Genomic DNA, 23,382 nt, shown 5'->3' on the forward strand with positions numbered 1-23,382 from the left:
ATTTTGTTTAAAGGTGCAGGGAGGCTGCTGTTTCAAGCTTGTTTGGTTTTATTTTTTAATTACCGCTTTGTAAATAAACTACAAAATTTTCCTGGTAGCTACTTCGCCGTCCCTTTTCCTTCTCTCATCCAGCGTTTCTGAGAACAATGTGCAAGTCCACTGTGAGGAGTTATTTACTGTAGAAGGGGAAAACACTTACATCAGAGGAGCACGTAAAGCAGTATAAAGATGGCAGGAAGTAAAGCACAGACAGTTAATGAACACAAGACACTATTAGCAGCTGTGAGTGAATTAAAGCATTCCTTAACATTATCTGTGTGAGTAAATTCCATGGTTGACACATTGAAAATAATGAAGGGAAAGTGAAATAGTTGTCTTTAACTTCTTTTTCACAGTCTAAACCACATCTTAGCAGTGTGTGTCTCAGTGTGAGGATGGCACAAACCACTTCACCATCCTTAATGATTTGTAAGTTAAAGGATACTAGTAGAACCACAGATTGTTTTCTATCCAGAAGTTGCATACATCCTGTATGTAATACTTATTTCTTCATGACGGACGCCAGGCTAACAGGAATGCAGTTTAACTGGTTTAGGATTTATGAAGGAAAGGAAAAAAACCTGAAACCTGTTTGCTTTCCTATGATTCAAAACCTACTTGATCAAATGCTTAAACTTATCAAAGCATTGTGAAAGAACCTGAGGCTGGGTTCAGTAGGAACTGAGTAGCTGGGACAGTCCAGAAGCAATATATTCACAGTAATTCCCTGATTATAAATGCTTGTCAGTTCATTGCATTTGCAGCTGAGATTCCTCCAGCCTATTTCCCAGAATGGGCATCCCTTATGCAGGTAGAAGTAACCACAGATTTTCCCAAACTCACGGTCTTTTGAAAGATATTGTTCTCAAACGCTACACTAATTTCTGATGTTGCTTCAGCACTTGGTGAATCAGAAACAGTTACTATTTGGAACTTGCCATCAGTATAAGGGCTGGTTTTCGGAGGATTTAAGCATATTGGTGGGCAGCATTTCTCAATGTGACATCAGGAAATTGTGCATTAGAAACGGGGTTTGAGTTCTGTAAGGGGCATGCACATCCTGCAAACACCTGAGTGCCCTGTGGGAGTTTATCATTGCAGATGACAGGTGAGCTCATAAGCTACAGCTCAAGGTTACAGAACATGTACTGGTGCTTACTCTAAGTACCAAAAAATGAGACAAATGCTGATATATCATGACCTGCTTATCTCAATTATTGAGACCCTTGGGGTCCTCCAGGATGTAAATCACAGCAAACTTCACTCAAGAAAACACACTCCCTAAAGAGAATACATAAGAACATTCAAACACCTCTTTAAGAACAACTGGAATTTCACAGTGAAATCAATATTCTTTCAGTACAAACACATTGCTGTGATGATCCCATTTTTCCCTTTACTTCATATGGGCACAGCAGCGCAGTGTCTCGAGGTGCAGAAGCATGGCTCAGACCACGGGAAGGCTTCTAGAGGCTGCACCAGCTTTTCTTATCTAAAAGAAAAATCATTATAATGGCTTTCCATGTATCGAAAGAGAAACCAAGTCCATCTACTGTACATTCCGCAAAGTATATAGAACGGGGCATTTCTGGCTCATAAGTTTAGTGTTTATTTTTAAACTGATCTGTTAGTAGTTAATTAATTTCAGCACAAGTCTAATCGAAGAGGAAAAAGTGACACTTTTGCCTTGGTCTGACCCATTCTGTGCCCTCACCTCCACTAGCTCTGATGCAGAGGAGGCAGAGGGAAACCACGGCTGGGGGAACGGGCAGCAGCTCGGTTATTCTGGCTGAACACCAGAGGCACAGGATTCTCGGAGGCTGCAGTCAGAGTTTTGAGATGAAGCACAGTCAGTACAAGGATTACAGGTCTGCCAGTGATTCAGTGGTTGAAGAGCTCCCTCTCACCCTTGGAACTCCAGTTATTACTGTAAGTAGCGACAGATGCCAGTAGAATGAGACTGCTTTCTTAAGCAAACTGAAACTAACTACAAATATACAGATGTTACTTATGATTCCCTTAATTATGCCCATAGTTACATTCAAATACCTCTTTACCATCCTGCAGTCATCAGATGAGGCCTAATTATGTATATACATTTTAACACCAACAAATCCTTTTTATCTACAACTGAATAAACTCAGAGTGCTTTGCAATCTATAGGCTCACTCCTTTTGCAACAGTAGTTTAACACTATTTCAAAACATTACAGAACATTTGTATGCAAGCATATTTTAATGTTTCCCTGTTTTTCCTTCCTGAATTTACCCATCACAAAATGAAGCCACCACTGTCCTTTGTCTAATTATCCTTTGACTTTTATTGGATTTTTAACCAGGAATTTACTCAATAAAACAAACAGTCCCCAAAAAGCAAACAAACTGCAGCTGAGGAAAAAAAAGGGACTCCCTGTCAGCACTGATAGTTCATCAAAACACTGGATACACACTCCTGACCAGCAAGAAATAAGACTGGAGGCCAACGCATTGTGATTAAAGATTAGTACATTGAGCCCTGACTGATGACAAAGTGAGAAGAGCCCCATGCTACCAGCAGTACTAATGGCACCGTGCTGTGCTGCGTCCTGCCCTGGCATCACTTACACAGCACGTCCTGCCTGTGTTGCTCAGTTTGTGTTCCTCTGCAACCAGGAGAACTGTTCCTCTTTTACGCTATGGAGCAGCAGGGGGATAGAGCAGAAAATCAGTGAGTATTGCTGCTGTGCCATCCATCTACCAGTTTCCCTGGGCAATTCTGTCTTCAACAACCAGTGCCACTTACTCAGCCCTTATCTGCAAGAATTATATACTCTAGTTTGCACCTTCCAGACTTTCCCCTGTTGCGGACAAACCATGCAACCCATTTTTCCTGCTGGCTCACCTAGGCCAAAAGCAGTAAATTGACATCTTGCAACATTTTCCAACTTGGTAACTTTGCTCTGCTCTGTGACATCCCTCCCGACCTACCTACCCAGCCTCAAGCACCAAGTGAGTTCAGGATCCTCCTCTCTGCTAAGATGAGATTTTGCATTTTTCCCTTTGCTGCACCCTCACACATCTCAGAGGAATTTCTCAGTGTCAATGAAAGGAGAACTGGACCTTTACATGTTATACTATACTGCTAGATAACTGCAGTGCCACCAAGTCAAACAAATTAAGTGTTGGCATCCCTAGGAACATGGAAATGTTATCGGAAGAGGTCAGAGACCTCATTCTGGTCTCAGTAACAACAACCTACTTCATCCAGGAGGGTCTCTGGCTGACACCAGCCTTTTGGCTACATGGTGCCTCTGTGAAAGGACCCTCGAACTCCCACCTAAGAATTCCCTGCTTTAAAAGGCACCCTGGGACCATGGAGAGCCAAAGTAGCCAGGTCAATGCCTTTCCTCTCACATCTCTGAGCAAAGAAGACATTTCCATGGGAAGAGGCCATACCCAGAGCACCACCACAGCCTTACACGGCAGCCAGAAATCACAACTTAGAGCAGTGCTGAGACCACTTGAAGCTACTCCAGGGACTGATTCGGTAACCAACCATCCCTGGGACTGGTGGACCAAAGAGGTGGCTTCACCTCCTCTTTCCAGCAGGCATCCCAAGCTCAGCTTAACTAGATAAAGTAAGCGATTCCAAGAGTTATTTTTCCCGTAGTTTGATGATGCAAAAAGGGGCAGCACGCAATCAAAAGCCTGGCCCTGCTTGTTAAAATAAAAACTGTCACACTGCCTCCCAAGAAACCTCAACAATATGGTGGTATTTCCACACTAATTCATAATGTGCACAGTCCAACCATGACACTAAAGTTCTATTATCACTGAGTAAATACACTATACAAATGACGCTAAAGGGTTTCCTTATCATTCATCTTATGCAAACCAGTTTTATGTCTATTTAATTTCACTGGCTAAAGTGGAATGACTCCTGAGTTTGCACCAGTGTGAGATCAGAATCCTGAACGCAATCTCCAGGAGCATGTTAAATCAATTCATCCACAAAAAAAACCAGTCTAGGTTTTATACAATTAACTTTGGGTTTTCTATTTTTTATATATAACTAATTATGGGATTAAGAGAGTCTGTGTTTTTTATTAAGAAAGAGCAGCTTTGTACATCTAAAAGAAACACAGTGGGCTTTTGGGGGCAGCTTCCTCCAGATCAGGAAAGTAACTAGAAGAAAGAAGCAGATCCTGATACTTATCAGAAAAACCTTGCTCAGCTCTGCTCTGGCTTAGGGAGATCTGTTTGTGCAGACCAGCCTGTGCATAAACAGAGCCACATGGGTAGAGAAGAGGGTTACTCTCATTTTCTGGTTTTGAACTTTCTGCCCCTCTTATGGTTTAAACCCAGCTGCCAACTAATCCCCACACAGCCACTCACTCACTCCGCCCTCAGTGGGATGGGGGAGACACTTAAAAGGGTAAAAGTGAGAAAACTCATAGGTTGAGACAAAGACAGTTTAATAGGTAAAGCAAAAGCCACACACGCAAGCAAAGTAAAACAAGGGATTCGTTCACTATGTCCCATGGGCAAGCAGGTGTTCAGCCATCTCCAGGACAGCAGGGCTCCATCATGCATAATGGTTACTTGGGAAGACAAATGTCATCACTCTGAATGTCCACCCCATCACAGCGAGGGAAAGTGAGTGAGCAGCTGTGTGGAGCTTAGTTGCCAGCTCAGGTTAAACCCTGGCAGTCCTTTGTGGTGCCCAACATGACGTATGGCGTGTGTTTCCAGACATCCAGTGGTTGCTTCCACCATTGTAAGCACATGGCACTTGCAGTGGCAGGTCTGTGGGAGTGTGATACAATCAATCTGCCAAGCCTCCCCAAATATATATTTCAGTCATCATCCTCCATACCAGAGAGGCTTTAACTATTTGGCTTGTTTGCTTGAAGCACATGTCTCACATTCATGGATAACCTCTGTAGTAGTGTCCATGGCCAAGTCCACCCATCAATCGCAAGCCCATCTAGATGTTGCATCCCTTCCTTGATGCCCCAAGATGTCACAGGCCCACAGAGACACAAATAATTCACCCTTACGTTGCCAGTCCGGATCCACCTGAGGCACTTCAGTCTTAGCAGCCTGATCCACTTGTTGGTTGTTTTATTGTTCTTCGACGGCCTGACTTTCAGGTATGTGGGCATCTATGTGACCCACTTTTACAACCAAGTTCTCTATGCAAGCAGCAGTATCTTGCCATAATTCAGCAGCCCAGATGGGTTTACATCTGCACTGGCAGTTGCTCTGCTTCCATTGCTTTAGCCACCCCAACAGACCATCTATGAGTCAGTATAAGGATGAAGCGCTGGCCATTTTTCCTGTTCAGCAATACCTAAAGCCAACTGGATGTCTTTCACTCAATTCACCTTGTCCTTCAGCAGTTTCTGCAACTTGTCGTGTGGGATTCCACACAGCAAAAGAAGTTTTTGAGAAAAGGAAGAGAAAATAATAGTGATAAAAATGATAAAAGAAGATACAAAACAAGTGGTTCACAATGCAATTGCTCACCACCTGCTGACCGATGCCCAGCCCGTCCCTGAGCAGCAATCACTGCTCCACAGCCAACTGCCCACAGTTTATATACTGAGCATGATGTCACATGGTATGGAATATCCCTTTGGGCAGCTTGGGTCAGCTGTCTTGGCTGTGTCCCCTCCCAGCTGCTTGTGCACCTCCCCGCTGGCAGAGCATGGGAAGCTGAAAATCCCTTGACGTAGTATAAGTACTTCTTAGTAACAACCAAAACATCAGTGTGTTACCAACATTATTCTCATACTAAATCCAAAACACAGCACTATACGAATTGCTAGGAAGAAAATTAACTCTCTCCTAGTCAAAACCAGGACAAATCCTTTGGCCATATTTGCAGACCACCCTTGTGCACACTCCAACATGAGACATGAGATTAGCAGAGTTACATCCACTTCTGGAGGTGCTTCCAATAACCCACTCAGGTGTTGAATTCTTATATTGACACTGGCAACCAACAACAGAACCCAAGGGAATGTCAGGAAGATGTGCCAGGGGAGGTTTAGGTTGGACATTAGGAAAAGGTTCTTCACCCAGAGGGTGCTGGAGCACTGGAACAGGCTCCCCAGGGAGGTGTCACAGCCCCAAGCCTGACAGTGTTCAAGGAGACTGGACACCACCCTCAGACACATGGTGTGAACTGTGGGGTTGTCCTGTGCAGGGACAGGAGTTGGACTCGATGATCCTTGTGGGTCCTTCCAACTCAGGACATTCTATGATTACTTTCACCTATTACTCTGGAATCCTTTAAACATTTCAGCTCTTGCAGAAGCATCGTGCTATACGTCACAAAAGGTAGTCTGAATCTTTCTACATAGAACTGTTATACAAGTAATTTTCACATCCAGCATGATGTATGTCTATGTATTTTTCAAAATACTAATTCATCTTTTCTAATCTCTAAAGCTTATACAGGATGGTTAATAGCTGTCTACAGATTTTAACAATTTAATACATTTTTCTAATGGTTGGTCACTTATGGGCGGGGTGAATTACAGCATTTAGAAACAGATATTTTAATTTCTATATATATTAATTCTCTATATATACTTCTATATATATTAAACATGTGCACATATTTGGAATTTAAATCATCAATAATTTTCATCATCTAAAAATGATAGCAACTGGTTTTGTATTTCTGTGACAATACCAACTTTACATTAGGCTGCCACAAGCATAAGAACATAAAGGGGAAAGAGTTTGGACTTCATGCAACTGTTATTTAAGAGAAGATTTTCGTCCTTTTTGTTGTATAGACAGACCTTCCTATGTACAATGAATCAATATACTTCTGTCTACTTGTTGAATCTGATGGACTTGAAGCAGCATCATTAGTTTACCCTGTAACATGACAAGATGCAATTAGTTACATGAAATTGCTATTAAAAAGCAGTCCAAAATAAACATGTGCTTTTGCCATGGAAACTTAAAAATGCAATCCTGCTACTAATCTCTTAAAGAATCCATATTTTAAAGATTTAAACAGTATATGAATCAGTATATACAGAATCCCACATGGCATTGTAGCACATCCTGCCCAAACACAGTGAAAATAATTAAAACAGCTACTTTGCTTTAAATTAGGAATCAGAAAAAAAGTACTGCTATGGCAGTTCTTTATTGTTTGTATGTGTATTTAACAGTGAAATTTAGACTTTATTGTGAAAACCTACTAAAATTCAAGAAAATCAGTGTTAAGAGGAATGTGCAGGTTAAAATGAATGGTATTTACAAGCAAGAAAAAATGACTGCACATGGTATGTAATCATCAATAAAATCCAGTGCTGCTGGAGTTCACACAGAAGAATTGCATGGCTGGATAATAAAACTGGAAAAGTTGATGACGAAGTGTTATTTGTGCTTCCTTTGTACAAGATAAGGATAATCACTTTTCTTGTTCCGAATCATACACTGACAAACCCAGTTCTCCACCCACTCAGATTTCTTCCTCTGCAGGGCAGTCTCAACAGATTTAGGGCCAGACTGTGAAACTAATTGGACATATGGAGTCCAGACTGCAACCCCAAGAATGAACCACCTACACCTAATCATTTAGGCACAAGTCTGAATCCCATTCCCTTCCAAAACACACCCAAATCAGGACCTGTAGGCATCTATCTCCAGAGCCTGGAGCCTTTCCCTGAAGGTTCAGTTTTAAATTAGGTCTAGAGGAGGAATACTCTCTCATTTGATAACTGATGGGGTAAAGCACTCAGTAAAGAGGGGCAGCCTGGCTCAGCACCTTCCTTAGCCTAACGGGGATTCAATCCCACATCTCCCACTTCTTAAGAGTGCAAAAGGCATCCAGCTATGAGGGGCACAAGGATGCGGAGAGAGCACAACAAGGAATATAAACTGTTGGTTCTTCCTCCTTTAGAAGCCATGATTTCAAACCTAAGTGGCTATTAAAGCATTTTAGAAATGTCCCAAACCTATTTATTTACCAGGTATGCTGGAATCATGGATGACATGTCCTTAAAGGAGTCAGCTGCTCCCCACTTAGAGCTTGGATTGGGGCAGGGAAGATGGGCATCTCCAGATGAGATATTTCTTGTCATCACAAAAGCACAACTGAGAAACATCACACATCTGAAAATAAAGGAATATGTTAGCGTCCTAGCTGGTTCAACCTTCAGAGCAGTTGCATACACTTGCATGAAAACTTGGTCACCCCAGGGACAGGACACCCCATCCTAAACCACACAAGGAGAAGTAACAAAAATGCTGGATGATAGATGATGCCATATCCTTCACCTGGAGAAGATATTTATACTAAGAAGCATGAGAAAATGCATTGTAAGGGGTCTGGTGAACATCCATCTTTCTAGACCCTCACCTACCTAAAACTTTTACATCAAACAAACACCTTCTATTACTTCTGTGTAGTTGTGCGCAATTAAGTCAGATTGAATGAAAAGAAGATACGTGTGAAATGTTTTCAGTACTTTGAATGGGCAACCCAGCAGGCTCCTTAAAAAAACAAAACCAAAACCAAACAACGCTGCAACCTCGTAATTTTGAAGCCTGAAATATCTATAACCAGAAGGTAAATAACAACCTTTTGCGAACCGGCTTTAGGAAATACTGCCCTAACCCTGGCTGGATGTGACCCGGCACCTGCGAACGAGTAGCGCTGCGCCCCAGCGCTCAGCGCTCCCGGGGAGCTGAGATCCCCCGGCCGGTCAGGGCGCGGGCGCTCGGGGCAGGGGGGAGGCCTGGCCAGGGCGCAGCGCCCTCCCGCCCGCCCCACCAGCGGGCACAGCGCTCGGCCGGGACAAACCGCCTGTGCCGCCCGCCCCGCCGCGGCGAGGCGGGGCAGGCCGGGTCCCCAGCACCCCGGGGATGGCCGCCCGGGCCCGGGCGAGGCGGCGGGGCGGGCCCGGCGGCGGGGCGGGCAGGAGGAGGTGTCCGGGGCGGTGCGCACGGGCCCGCCCGCACCTGCTCCCTGCGCCGCCACCTCCTCCTCCTCCTCACCCACCTGCCCGCGCTCGGCAGCAGCAGCCACCGCAGCAACATGTTGCCGAGGGGAGCCTCGTCCGTGCCGCCCCCTCCCAACCCCGCTGCCTACTTCCCACCACCCCGGGTCACTCTGCCCTCCGGCCTGGAGATCCTGCGCACCTACTCGGGAGCCGTCATCTTCCTGGAGATCGTGAGTGCGGGGGGGACGGGACGGGACGGGTGGCCACCGGCCTTCCCGCGCTTTCCTCTCAGCTCAGCGCCCGCTGCGCTGTGCCGGCTCCTTCCCGCGGAGGCGGCGGTGCCCGGGCCGGCCGTGCCTCTGCCCGGGGCCGGCCGAGCGCCAGCCCCGCGTCGGCCGCCCTCCTCACCTGCCATTTTGTGAGTGGGAAAGGTGCGGGCGGCCGGGGCTGCGGCGGGGGGAGCCCCCGGGCTGCCCCGCTCCGGCCGCGGCTCTGGGACGCAGGGTTGTGCCGGGCGGGGCGGCGGGACCCGGACCAGCGCCCTCCGGCCTGTCCCGGCAGGTTCGCTCACCTCGGGCCGGTCTCTTGGGCTTGTTGAAGCTGTGGAGGCCTGTGGGCCACACAGAGCCCCTGACCCGAGCACCCACCACAGAGAGTTACTCTGTTCTGTGCCTGTGTCCGTGTTACAGGTCCTGCGTGGGCTCCTACAGGTGTGTTTAATTTTGTGTGTGTGAGAGACCTTGTTGGTGCTCACAGGGCTGGGGACCTTTGAGCTGAGTATGAGGCTCTGCAGACCCATGGCACTAATTAGTAGGAGAAAAAAAACAAACAACTTGGTAGAACTCATCTGATTTTATTATTTTTATTTTCTTGAGGTCAGAGCTGGATACTGCTTGGGGCCCAGCCTGTGAGATAATCACAAAATGCACCTGAGCAAAGAGCTCAGAGCACAAGTCCAGGTGCTAAATCAGGCCCTGAGTCAGTAGGGACAAAAGATTAATTAGGTTGGCCAACCTATTATACATCTGATAGCCGAGCTGGAGGGGACAAGGTGTGGTATGAGAGAAATGGCACAACAGCAGGCACTGAGATGAGCAGTGAGCACTGGATTTCTAAATTAATTTTTAAAGAATCCTACAGGGTTGCACATTCAGAATACTGAAAACATTCCATGTGTGTCAGCTTTTTATTTAACAGACACTTTTTTCTATCCTTTCTGCTTCTTTACTTCCCAACAATGTCTGGTCTCTAAGCAACACACTTTCACTTGCAGTAGTGTGAAACTAGAGAAAGTTTGATTCTTCATTGCAGTTAGGAACCCTAGAGAACAACTTGAACTACATAAATCCTCGAGAGTGCTGAACTGAGATTAGCAATGCATCTTTACATATATGCTGCTGCAACATAACACAAGAGAGGGACCAACTAATTTTATAACAGGCATCTTTTGAAAAGTATCTCTCATAGAACCTTGATTCAAAAGAATGTTCTCTGAATCTAAGAGCGTGTCCTCTGACTTTGTAGTTGTAAATCTGTAGGATTTAAACGGGGAAGTGGTAATTGTCTTGGAAATGGATTGTAGCTGTCCCTAAACAGCAAGCTGGATTATGAAGTTAAATCTTTCTGTAAAAAATGAACATCCTTCAGATGGCAGTTACAGTTTTCTCTACTTATGCTTTTTATGAAGAGGCAAGATTTGCAGGGAGGGATAGTACCCTTCCTTAGGCCAAGAGCTGATTAAACCAGGCAAACCTCAGAGTACGTAAATTCTCCATCAGCATCCCCCCCACTCATTCACTGTGATCAGTGCTGAAGAGAAAGTTGGCGGTGATGAATTTTGCACCGGGTTATGGTAATTCTGGAAAGCTGGATGTTTTTCCAGTCATTGTAACATAATTTACAACTTGCCTTATTCTATATAGTAGTTTTCTATTTCACTTTTTTGCTTAATGTGTTCTCTTCCAGCTTTTTATTACAAAGGTATTGAAAAAGGGGATGCAGTTTCATCACTTTTCAGTATCTCATCTGATTAGAACTACAAAACTAAACCCTATGGCATTTAATCAAAATCTGATGTACATTCTTGTCATGTTAACTTTAGTATATAAAGAGAGATTTGTGTGTGTGAACCATGTTTTCACATTTCTTATATTTCCCTCAAAATGACAGAGTAAGATTTTCAGCAGCAGTACACAAGTCACCTGCATTTGTAAATCCCATTTTCAAGACTATTTTAAGAGCTTTTAAGAATTTCAGACTTACCAGCACTTAGTGTCTATCAATTCTGAGAATGGCACTTGGGTCCTTGGAGTACTTTCAAAGTGTTTCCTCTCGGTTCCTTAAAGTTATCTGAGGACACGTTGATGTGTGATATTAGTTCTTAGGCAGGAAGGACTGAATGAAATTATCTCTCAGCTCATTGTTTGTATTGCTTTCCTTGCAGCTGTTTGGAACGATAGTCTGGATTTTGGTCGCTTCTACCCGAGTTCCACTGCCACTGCTGCAGGGATGGGTGATGTTTGTAGCGGTCACTGCGTGGTTCCTGTCCATTGTGTTCCTCTGTGTGTTCCTCTTCGGTTATGCAAATAGAATTGCTGTCAACTGGAACCAAACGGTAAGAACTTTTTCTTTATGTAAGGATTCCCTTTGTTTTATGAACTGAAAATCATTTCGTCGGAAGTACTGATTTGAAGTCTTCATGTCTAGACTTCTGTTTTAGTGGCAAGTTTTTCAAAATGGAGGAATTCAAAACCAGAAAACAAAAGAGTAGGGCTACAATGATGATGGAGGAAATACAGGACCTGTTTTGTGATGGAGACTGAAAGAGTCCGGCTGAGTGTAATTGTCCCCTGTGAGCACATAAAATGCAGCAACAGCAGGGAGAGGACCAGTTTAACAAGGCATGACAAGAAGTTGGTTTTTTAATGGCCAGAAATAATTGTGGACTGGAGATTAGAAAATATTTTCTGACTAGTAGAGAAGTGGTAGTAACACTCTGTGAATAAAGGGAGTGAGAAAGACACATCTAATATTGTAAAGGAAGTGATAAGTTTGTGAACACGTTGTGTGATGTGGTTGTCTGAGGTAGCACAGACTGGACTAAAGTGCCCAGGAAGTCTTCTTCAGTTCTGAGAAAGTCTTCTGCTGACTTTTGATGTCAGTTCCTTAAAGCTAGGGCAGCATTGGCCAAGTGGCTGTTGGTCCTTAGTGAGTCAAAGACTGCATAGCCTGCGGTCTGATATAGCTTAACATCTTCTTAGGAGACTTAACGTTTATATTTCTTAGAGGAAGCCTGGTGAAACTACAGATATCATTATACTGTGCTCAGCTTTTCTTCATTGTGAAGACAAGACTTGATTCTTGCTGTAATGGGGTGTTAAGGCTTGTGCCAGTAGTTCTCACAGACTGTACCTTCCTACTAAAAGAGGGAAGCTCTTGGCTCCAGTTTTTACCAACTGCATGGAACCCTCAGGTTATTGACTGCTGATTTATGTACAGCTTTGTTGTCATTAACTGTTTTTAACTTTGGGGTTTTAGTGCTCAAGTATTTGAGCACAAGATGGTATCACTCTCTCTTAGGTTACTGGAAGTGAATAAGAGGTGGCAAAACTGTGATCAGAATGGGAATTTCCAAAAAGTCTTCCAGAAGGACAAGCACTTCTAAAATACTTCTAAAATGGCTGTTTGTAACTGCTGATCACCCTCTCCTTCCTCCTTTGTGACTTAATTTTCCTATTGATGCCTTCCTTGATCATAGCTGGGATTTCATGCTTCAGTATCAACATCTGTGGTTATTTATCTGCCCAAGTTATTTACAGGCAGCCCCTTGAAACAAAAGGTCTTTAAAGGAAATCATACAGCTCCATGAATTCAGGGCTCTAACTGATAACTTCAAAACCCATCAGTGGTAATGGACTGTATTCTATTAAAACAGACTTTAGCACTTCAATAGTGAATATATACACATACAGTGTCAGCTTTCCGACACGATATAGGCAGTAATTTGGCTAATAATGAGTTACAATTACAGAGACCTTTACAGGGACTTACGCTGCGACATCCTCGCAAATTATGATGCAACAAAGCCCTTGAGCACGTACATAACTTAAGTAAATTAATAGTGTCCTGGGTTTCATTGAAACTGTTTGCCAGTTTACAATCCTGCATCTATTTAAGAGTTGCTGGGTGAGGGCATAGCCTTTTTTAGATTGAAAAAGCTATAAAAATGTTCATCTTATAGCAATTGTGTGTGTCTTATGCATTGACTACTTGATGCTGGCAGTGATTTGTTGTACTGTTAATTTTGTCCCCTTGCATATGATAAATTACTGAAAAACTTCCTATGTCAGGAAGTTGCTACATGACTTGTATAAAAGCTGCACCTGTGGAACTCTGTAACTTAATCTAAAAAGCTGTCATAACTAAGTCAACATCTTAAATAAATGCAGAGTGAATTGTTCTACCTCTACTGTGGTAGCTGAAATCCAGCCCCTTCCAGCTGTCAGCAAAAATAACCCTAGGTAGATCATTTGGCCACTTTTTTCAGGTACCTAAATGTTTTGTAACTTGTTGGCGCTGAGCTGCTTAGCAGCACTTCACAAGGATGTTTTTACCTTCTGTTGCAAATAATTACTAGAAACACTGAAACTATTTTTTATTACTATAAAATCAGAAGGTGTACTTGTTTGGTTTAGGTTGCTCTGTATTTAGATAAATAGGTAGTTTTTGCTATTTCACAAATTAAATTTACAGTAGAACTCAGAAACTACAGGTCACTGATTTGGGTCAAAAATGGGAAGAGTCATGGCTTAGCTATATCGGAGTACTACAGCTTCATGTAGAGATTCATAGACAAATGTGGTTTAAGATTCCAGGAATTTAAAGGCAAGTTTGAAAAATAGCGTGGGATTCTGACAGCCCTGCATTTAGTAATGCCTTATGTCATAAGTAGCTCCGTTGGTACTAATAAAGATACTTAAAAAAATAAGATGCTACACAGTGAAAAGATGGGGGGAGGTATGGACCTTATGGAGGTACATTGCTGTAAATCACTATATTAAACCAGAGGGTATGACAAATACTGTCCTTTACAGCCTGACTCACAACACGCTCGTTTACAAAATTAGACGTGACCTAACATACCATGCAGATCTGATAGTGTTTTACATGCACTTTGTGTGAGGTTTCAATGATTATACAAGTGTGGAGGCAAGGGAGAGTTAGACACCATGCTAACAGTTGCTAGAAAGCAGAAAACCTTCCCTCATAAGATCCTGGCTTTTCTGGTCACAGAAACCATAACCATATGAATGTGAAACCTTACTGATGCTGTGTAGCTTCACTATAATTGCTGCCGGAAGGAGGAAATTAAAGGGTTTGGCAGAAGAATTAAGGAAATGAGAGAGTTTTTCTTCTGACAATACCTCTCCTGTACGCAGTCGGCAGTGTCTTCCTCGTGGAGCTGTTTGTGCTCCTCGTGAGCAGTGGTGCCAAAAGTGTACAGCTGCTACGGCTGACATAGTTGCACACTGCATATTTAGCTGCTACGAATACTGCATGTCCACGGGATTTACGCAGACCTTTCAAGTTTTTGGAATCCTGTGCTATGAAATGGGTATGCCGGGCCCTGATATGGGCTCAGGTATTTGTCATGCTGAATGCACACCTGCGTGCAGTCTGACACAGTGCACACAGGCGGTAGCACAGAAGATGTGTGTGTGTCTGCCAGCTGCAGCGAGCTGTCTCATGCTCGAGTAGGTCCCTACTGTTGGTTTTTGGTTTTGGTTTTGTTTTTTTTTTTTTTTTTCTATGAGGTAGAGAGGTTACAGCTGAACTGAGGGAATGTGTCTTATACCCAAAGCTTGAGATCTGGCAAGCCTGGAATGTAAAGGCTCCCCACGTGCCAGGGGATGTTTAGGTTGGACATTAGGAAAAGGTTCTTCACCCAGAGGGTGCTGGAGCACTGGAACAGGCTCCCCAGGGAGTTGTCATGGCCCCAAGCCTGACAGTGTTCAAGAAGAGACTGGACAACACCCTCAGACACATGGTGTGAACTGTGGGGTTGTCATATGCATGGATAGGAGTTGGACTTGATTTTTGTGGGTCCCTTCCAACTCAGGACATTCTATGATTCCACCCAGCTAGGTCAGGAAGCCACCCTCTGCCCCCTTCTCAGTTTTGTTGATGCCAGTGGGGCCTCCTGGTGATACTCCAAGTGGAAGTAATTGTTTTTTTAAAAAAGGGGAAAAAAAAAAAGCCCGACGGCTCAGCAAGGATGGAAAACCAGAAGTTGGGAACTATTGCGGATGTTTTGCAGAAACTTAGATTTGCAGTAATTAGCAGTCATTAAGAAAAGCAGTACACTTTATAACCTAGCCTCACATGATCAAATGCTTCTTAATTAAGACAAGATTATTTCCTGACTTACGTAGAATGGGAAACTGTAGTAGCAGCTTATATTGTAACTTAGCAAAACTGACTAAGGTGTGATTTAAGTGTCTTTAGGTGCTATCAAATATGGAACAACGAATAAGTGTGAAAAGTAAGTTCTTTCAATAAGAAGAAAATCTTACATCTATGAAGAAACAATCCTCTAAACAGGGAGATGCAGCACATTCTCCTATGATTTCAGACAGGCAGTAGATAAAGATGTTGCACAGTAATTTCTAGTGCACACGAGTGCTGTCTGCTGTTGTGATGGACTCGCACCTCTTGTGTCCTGGGGTCTCTCTCTTGGCCATTGCTAGGCCATTGCACTCGAATTAAAAGTGCATAAAGAATTCATTAGTGCTGGAGACTTTATAATGTGGATATCATCAAAAAGCATATGCGTACGTGTGAATAATTTTAAAAAGTGCGTCTGGATTTTGCGGACCTGCACAGGTATAGGCACAAAGGATATGGTGTACGGACTCAGGAAATGAGTGCAGTGCAAATGTCAGCTTTGCAGATGCAACAACAGAAGGAGATGTTGGAAGAATATTTTAGACATTACGAGGCTGTACTGGAACACATCTTGGATCTTGCTGCGTGAAACACTGGACTCTGAAATACAACCTGCAAAGAGATTTAGGCACCAGAGTTGCTTTATCGTGTGCTCCAGTAATAGAATTCAGAAATGAGAGTTAGATGTTTAGACCTTGTGTTCAGCTCGCATTCACCACCGAGGAGGCAATCGCCCAGAGAAGGCCTGGAGAGAAGCATATTTAAAGTAAATCCTAACTCCTGTCCTCTCAAGTCTTTGGCATTTTATTCCACAATATCATGAAGTATTTTGAAATTGCCATATTTTGGGTAGAACCAAATCGGAGAGAGTTGAGGAAATGCCTCAGTTCTTGGATTCTGATTATATCACAAGGTAAACTTCAGCTGTGTCAAGGCTGAGGTGTTTCTGGGCATTTACAGAAGCAAAATTTAAGTATGGAGGGGTGACTTCTAGAGCTCAGGTTGTAGCTGAGAAGGGATTTGGGGGTCTGCAAGTTTGTATTGTGCTGCTTAAATTGTGATAAAGTTGGCCTGTATGTCCTTAATTTTTTATCTAAGCCATATGAAGGTGAGAGTTCTGTAAACTCTAATAGCTTCAAAGTGATCTAAAAGGTCACCATATGTACATATAGATGAGCACATGCCTCTTAATTTGAAAGTGTAGGGTTTGGAGAGATGGAGAGTTGTCCTTTATCACTAATTATGTTAGTGAGTTACTTATAATTTCAAGCAGTTGTGAAAACATGTCCAGGTTAAGCTCTCTGATGGATTTAACGGCAATTATCTCAAGTTATTGTTATCAGTGCTCGTTTCATGTTTCAGTGTTGGGTTTCATTTGCACTGAGATGTGTACTGCAGCCCAGACTGATTCTGTAATTTGCTTTTCAGGATTTTCTTTTCCATGGGGCTACATTTGTCTTTTATTTTGGAGCTTTTGTACTGCAAGCAGCAACTACATCTCTGCATCACTTTCCTCGCGGATTCAATTCCACCACACAAGAGAAGATTCTAGCTGATCATGAATATAACATAAGCATAGCAGCCTCGGTATGTATTTCGTGTATTTGCATCTGGGGAACAGAAGTCTGCTGTAAGCCCTTATAGCCAACCATTCATCTTGGGAACTTAACAGCAAGCTGGAATAGAAAGAGGAGCTGTGAGAGGAAGGATTGTCTTTGATAGTAGCAAATAGTGTCTCACAGTGACATGCAAAGAATATTGGAATAAACTGATGCAATAAGTGCTCGGTTGCTGCTCTTCAGTGTCAGTGCAATGTTGTAAATATACAATCACTACTGCTTATGATTTTTAGACAAGATACTTTGTAAAAGTGATGTTGGGTGTTAGAACAGTAGAAAAAGATAACAGCCTTCATTAAAGCGTCAGGTGTGAATTTCAAGCCTGTATTCAAACTTTCAGTTGCTTTTTTTGATAGCCTTGAACATGTCATGGGGAAAGACCTTGGACTAGCTCCTTGTGAATCTCCAGATATGTACATATTACATCAGGCATAAAAGTTATCTATAAGGGCCCTCTGTCTCTTATGTAAAGTGCTTTTATTGATAGGCAAAGCTCGGACTGCTTTTTTCTTCACTGTAGTTGCATCATCACTGAATCACTGTATCTGGTGATGTGGGTGTGCGTAGCTGAGTCAGAACACAGACCTTGTTCCAGCTTTCTCCCTGGCTGGGCTACTGAAGGGCAAGTAGAGGTGTGCCAGTAGGCTTAATTTAAAGAACTGAAACTACTGCTGTTATTTTTTTTGTACCACCCAGAGGGTCTTGCATACCTCAGGCAGCTGTATATAATTATTAAGCTTCTAAAACCTTCTGTGGGTATCTGTTGTCCTTAAAACTAAATACACCATAAATTGTGCACAGTAAACACCTTCAGTTCATCTTAAGATAAAAACAGGTGAACCTAAGGTGTAAGGTCCACATTCTCTCTGCGAGAGTAGGATAAAAAGGCAAGGCCTGTTGCTTTGGCAAGCCAGTCTCTGAAGGGGTGAAGTGGGCATGTCAGTCTCCAAGTCCAGCGTGCTTCACCATTACCCACTTGCCAGTAACACGATTGAGCACATCTCATCCCCGTATGGCCAGTGTGGCACAAGGCATAGAATCGTATAGGTTGAAAAAGACCTTTCAGATCACTGAGTCCTCACACTGCCAAATCCACCACTGAACCATGTTGCTAAGTGCCACATCTACACGTCTTTCAAATACTTCTAGCAACGGTGGCTCAACCACTTCCCTAGACAACCTTTTCAGTGAAGAATTTTTTCCTTATATCAAATCTGAACCTCCTCAGGCACAACTTGAGGCCATTTCCTCTTGTCCTGTCACTTGCTACTTGGGAGAAGAGACCAACCCCCTGCATGCTACAACCTCCTTTCAGGCAGTTGTAGACAGTGATAAGGTGTCTTCTTTTCTCCAGGCTGAACAGCCCCAGTTCCCTCAGCTGCTCCTCACCAGACTTGTGCTCCAGACCCCTCACCAGCTTTGTTGCCCTTCTCTGCACTCTCTCCAGCACCTCAATGTCTTTCCTGTAGTGAGGGGCCCAAAACTGAACACAACATTTGAGGTGTGGCCTCACCAGTGCCAAGTACAGGGCGACAATCGCTGCCCTGGTCCTGCTGGCCACACCATTTCTGTCTCATAGCTGTGTCTGGACTAAGGGAGGTTCTTATACAAAGCAAGTATCTCAAATTCTACCCTTATGTATAGCTCTTCAGTCCTTGTTCAGTGTGTTCAGATCCCGCTGACTATATGGTCATTTCAGTAATTTTATCTGAAAACAGGATACTGGGGACTCCAAGAGACACTTTCCTGTTTCCATACTATTTTTCCTAGGGAGATTTCAGTTCTTCCAGCCCCTCAAATCCCTGTCAAGATAGGGAAGGAGGAGACTTTTTCGTAACTTGCCTCAATATTTTTAATTAAGAGGTGCTGGGAAATGGTGAATCAGATAACTGTAGTCTTTAGTGTCTTGAATTTTTTCCAAAAGTGTATAATGTAGAAGGTCGGGACATACAGAAAAAAAAATTGTGATCCTTTGAAACACTTCATTAAAAGTCATGTGGTCTACATGGAGAAAAATGAAAGGTTGCTAACATTTTGGCTTTTAAAATTACTTTTGTGTACTGTGATTAAAAATATATATGTTCATTTTATACGGGTGATAGTTCTATGGTGTAGCATCTGTTCAAAACTTTAATTGTCAAATTAAAACTTGTATGGAAAGCAAGGGGTAGGTTATTATGACATGATTGAATTTTTATATTCCAAGAGACAGAATCCACAGTTAGCACTGGACAATGTAAGAAACTTTTTTTCAGCAGTTTAGTTTCTCATTTCTTCGTTCTGCTTTATGTTATATATTCGAGTTTCCTGTGGCATGACCTTTAGTTCAAATCGATTCAGTTTTGTTCTTGTGCAATAGCAACTTCCTGGCATTTCTCAGGAGGGTGTTCTGATGGCTGGGTATCTGCTCAAGGGAGCCAGATTGGAAACTGGTTCTGTATTTCTGCAAGTAGCAGAGTTCTGCTCTTGAGAGGGGTGTTCTCTTCCTTGTTTGCTGGTACAGGCATTCACTTGGAAACAGATCTCCTACAGGCATTCACTTGGAAACAAATCGGAGATTAATGTTTGATCAGCCTAGATAAGAGAACTGAAATACATGGTGTACATGCACACATGATCACTGTGTGCCATAACTTACAGAGACATTCTGTTTCATATTCTATTTCAAAATGTCTTCTGAAGCAAGCAAGTTAAAATCAATAACATGGGGTTATAGCAGAGTTTCATAAGAAAACTTGCAGGATCCCAAACCTATCTTTAACTCAAGCTTTTTGGCTGGGGGAGGTAACTTCTGAATGATTTGTGTTCTTGTGTTCATTTAGAATAGAAAAAAATGTAGAATAATAGAATGTGTGATTCACTTTTTTCTTTTTTCTTCTTTTTTTTCCCTGCTTCTCTAGATTTTTGCCTTTGCAACAGCCGTTTGTTATGGTTGCAGCACAGCCCTGGCATTAAGGAGATGGAGGCTATAGCAGTTGAAGAAAGGTTAATGCCCGAGTGTTCCACTTCGTATCAAATTAAGTGCTACTTGTCTATTTGCTGTAATCTAATTCCAAAAAGACTTTTTTTTTTTTCCCTTAAAATCTGTTTTAAAGTGCTGAAATGCAAATAAGCCCTAATCAGGTTTTCCTTAACAGAAGACAAGTTTCCATCTTCCCTTTCTAGTTTTTACCTTTATCATGTGCTCATTAGAAGCATACTCATCGTATGGTGTTAGAGTTCAGGGATAAGCAGGTGTGTTGTTAGCGGATGACAGAATTCTAGTGCTAAATCAGAAGAGGAAGAAAATGGAAACTAAACAAACATGTTAACTGCACAGGCAGCTGGAGAGCTCCCCCTTGTTGAGTCCTGGGGTTGGGCCTGAAGGGGTTTGCAGTGAATTCCACGCAGGTGGAGGCTCCGTGTAGAGTCACAGGGTTTCTGTGTGCTGCTGTTTGCATGATCAGAGCCCAAGCTGACTTGGTGATACCAACTTAGTATACATATTATTGACTTTGATGTACAGAGAAAATGTTTTAAAAAGCTATCCAGTTAAATCTTTTGATACTCTTTTATAACTGTATGCAGCTGTGGTGATCTGATCCTTGAAGCTCACTGTATTCCTTAGGAGATGGAAACTATTTGGGACTGTCAATCAGTAGTTCATTACTTTTAGAAATTTAGTTTAATCAGATCTATTTATTCTGCAAGACAGTGCATTTGTGTTGTGTGTGTATATACATGGTATATTTTTGTTCAACAGGAATATTTGCACTGTTTTGCTTTGTTGGAGTACAGCTTTGTTTTTGTTACTTCAAGTGCTGCATTTGTTACTTATTATGTGAGTCAATATCATTTGAATGGAATGTTACCAAGTGGTGAATAATGTCTGACCTCAATTCTTGCACTGTGCTATTTGTTGCATTCTGAACCTGCGGTGTAGTAAAGGTGTTTTTATTTGGATAGATGCCTATGCAACATCTTATTGAAAGCAGTGGAATGCAAAGCGATCCGCCCACTATGGAGCTTGCTTTTCGCACAAATGAAGTTTAATCCAGTGTATCTTGAATATCCCAGTTGTTTAATGATACGCGGTATTATAGATAGAAAATTAATTTAACAAAACTAAACTATAGCATTACGCTCTGCTCCCTGACGTTCGTGCCATTTTACAGATGGTGAAACTTTTTATAATGCTAGTAAATAGTATCTGTTCATTCGAATAGTGCCAAATTGATGGCCTGGGAGAATAAAGGCTCCTTGTCATTTGTAGAACAACTTGCTCACCACACCTGGCCAGCGCACCTGAGTGCTCTGCAGAGACTGCGGTGGCTGGGTAAGGGAAGACAGGACCTTCTCCATAACCAGGCCTGCTCGTTCTCTGCTGGGAAGGTGACTTTACCAAACTTGTCAGGCGCAAGGACGTCCGGGAGGCAGCCACCCGCCCTCAGCAGTGCCCCGCGGTCCCCGCTGACCCAGGGCGGGTTCTTGCGGGTGACACAGCGGAGAGTGGCAGCCCTGCTGGGACCGCTCGGTCGTCCTGAATTACTGCAGTGGGGTGTTGTCATGCATCTTGTTTTCTGAAATTTGTATCTCCCAAAGATTTTGTACTCTGGTTGATTATTTTTTTTCTAATTCTTTACTTGCATTGAAACTTGTTTTGTGAATGTTTCATCTAGAGCCATATACTTTTAAAAATACTTAATATTGTATAAAATACATTTACACTGGAGTATATGGATTAAAGTATATAACAAAGACTTATGCTAAGTAGCATTAAAGTTACTTAATATATTTGTGGCAGTAGTCTGGTTATTAATTCTGTGTTCGAGTGTATCAAAAAACATACCTTGTGACTTAGGCTCACCTAATGCTAGACACAGAAAATTAAGACTAAGATTTCTTGAGAAGGCACAATTACATTGGTGTTAACTTTGTGTAGCAGTTTGCTACGGAACACAGCACGAATATTAGTGAGGAAAACAGTGAGGTCGGCTGCAATAACACTGGAAATGGGCGCTGAGCTTTGGTGCGGTTTGTCCTTCAGGCGGGATTTGCGCTGCGCATCACAGACCGTGCACGACACGGCTGCAGCCTGCTGGGCTGCTGGGGCAGGCATCTGAACTTTTTCCCTGCTTAAACCTGGAGTTTGAATCCCACACATGGCGTCAGTTAAAAAGCTGTCCCAGTTTAGTCGGCATTTATATCTAACCTCTGAGTTCAAGGTGTAACGATCACGATTGATGGGTGCTATTCAAGTCTCTTAAGCTACTTGTGGAAGTCTAGATAACAGAGTGTGGTTAGCGTAGCATGGAAACTGTTTGTACAGTGAGGAAAGGCTAAACTTTCCCTCTTAAGCAGCAAAGACAAACAAAGGGCAGAGAAGAGATAAAGGTGAAAACTACAGTAAGGAAGAACAGCTTTCATAGCTAAAAAAGAGTGAAAGAATGGAAATTTTCTGTTGGTATGCAAGATGTTTTCGCTGTACTTTTCAGGAAGATCTAAGGAAGGACATACCACAACAAGTAGTTACATTCTTACAAACAAACAAATAAAAACAAACAGAAAAAGGGAAAGGAAAAAAAGCCAGTAGCTAATTTCTTATTACTTTATGCAGGGAGCTAAAAAGGTAGGCGTGACTCAGAAATGGTATGTGCATGCTGGGGAGTCTGTATGCAAGTACTGATACAGGAATTACACGTAATCCTTGTGGTAGGTATTATAGGTGATATATGCAAGGTGGTTCTAATAAATCTCGCGCTTCCCTGAATAAAAATTCCCCCGAACATATGACCTTGTAGAACACAAGCTTAGATCTTTCCAAAGAATGGAAGGTGTAGGGCAGGGCATAGGGGAGATAATTTATCTCGATGAATTCAAGGTGAGGGGAATGAGACCACAGATGCCAAGTAGTATTTTCATCCAACATCTCTATTTGATGTGAAGCTGCGAAGCAGGAATATCTCAGATACCATGCAGGTCCCTACTCTTAGAATTAGAAAATATTTTGTGGTATTTTGGATACCACTGTGTAGCAGCTGCTGGTAAATAAGCTCACTCTAAGGAGACTTTCCTACAAAGGGTGCTGAGAGAAGCAACAGTTTGTTGCTTATTGCTAAAGAGAAATAGAAGTGCACATTTTGGAAAGCTAAAACTTTGTTAGAACTTACTCCAAAAGTATGCACAGCAAGTGCTTCACAGAAATCCTGGCTCTGCTGCTGCCTCGCTGAATGCCTGGAAATAACCCAAAGTGACAGAGGTCCTGCAGTGATCAGTGATACGTACAGCATCCATCTGTGCAGATTCTTGTGATTTCTCCGGCTGTGTACGCTGGTTCTAACTCCTGACATG

At 42.8% G+C, this 23,382-nt stretch overlaps 1 protein-coding gene and 1 long non-coding RNA gene across 2 annotated transcripts; one reads left to right on the forward strand and one right to left on the reverse strand.

Annotated features, from left to right (window-relative positions):
• Window positions 1-4,475: 4,475 nt before the first annotated feature.
• LOC110362446 (uncharacterized) lies at window positions 4,476-8,906 on the reverse strand. Its single transcript, XR_002419809.2, has 3 exons — window positions 8,629-8,906; window positions 8,015-8,159; window positions 4,476-6,911 (listed from the first exon to the last, which is right to left on the reverse strand). It is a non-coding gene; the product is annotated as an uncharacterized LOC110362446 (long non-coding RNA).
• A 61-nt stretch (window positions 8,907-8,967) lies between these two features.
• On the forward strand, window positions 8,968-21,825 carry MAL2 (mal, T cell differentiation protein 2). Its single transcript, XM_065054313.1, has 4 exons — window positions 8,968-9,219; window positions 11,433-11,603; window positions 16,862-17,020; window positions 19,953-21,825. The coding sequence occupies exons 1-4, from the start codon at window positions 9,085-9,087 to the stop codon at window positions 20,022-20,024; spliced, it is 537 nt and encodes a 178-aa protein (XP_064910385.1). The 5' UTR covers window positions 8,968-9,084; the 3' UTR covers window positions 20,025-21,825.
• The last annotated feature ends 1,557 nt before the right edge of the window (window positions 21,826-23,382 follow it).

The sequence above is a fragment of the Columba livia genome, chromosome 2 (genome assembly GCF_036013475.1).
Source record: "Columba livia isolate bColLiv1 breed racing homer chromosome 2, bColLiv1.pat.W.v2, whole genome shotgun sequence".
Lineage (NCBI taxonomy): Eukaryota > Metazoa > Chordata > Aves > Columbiformes > Columbidae > Columba > Columba livia.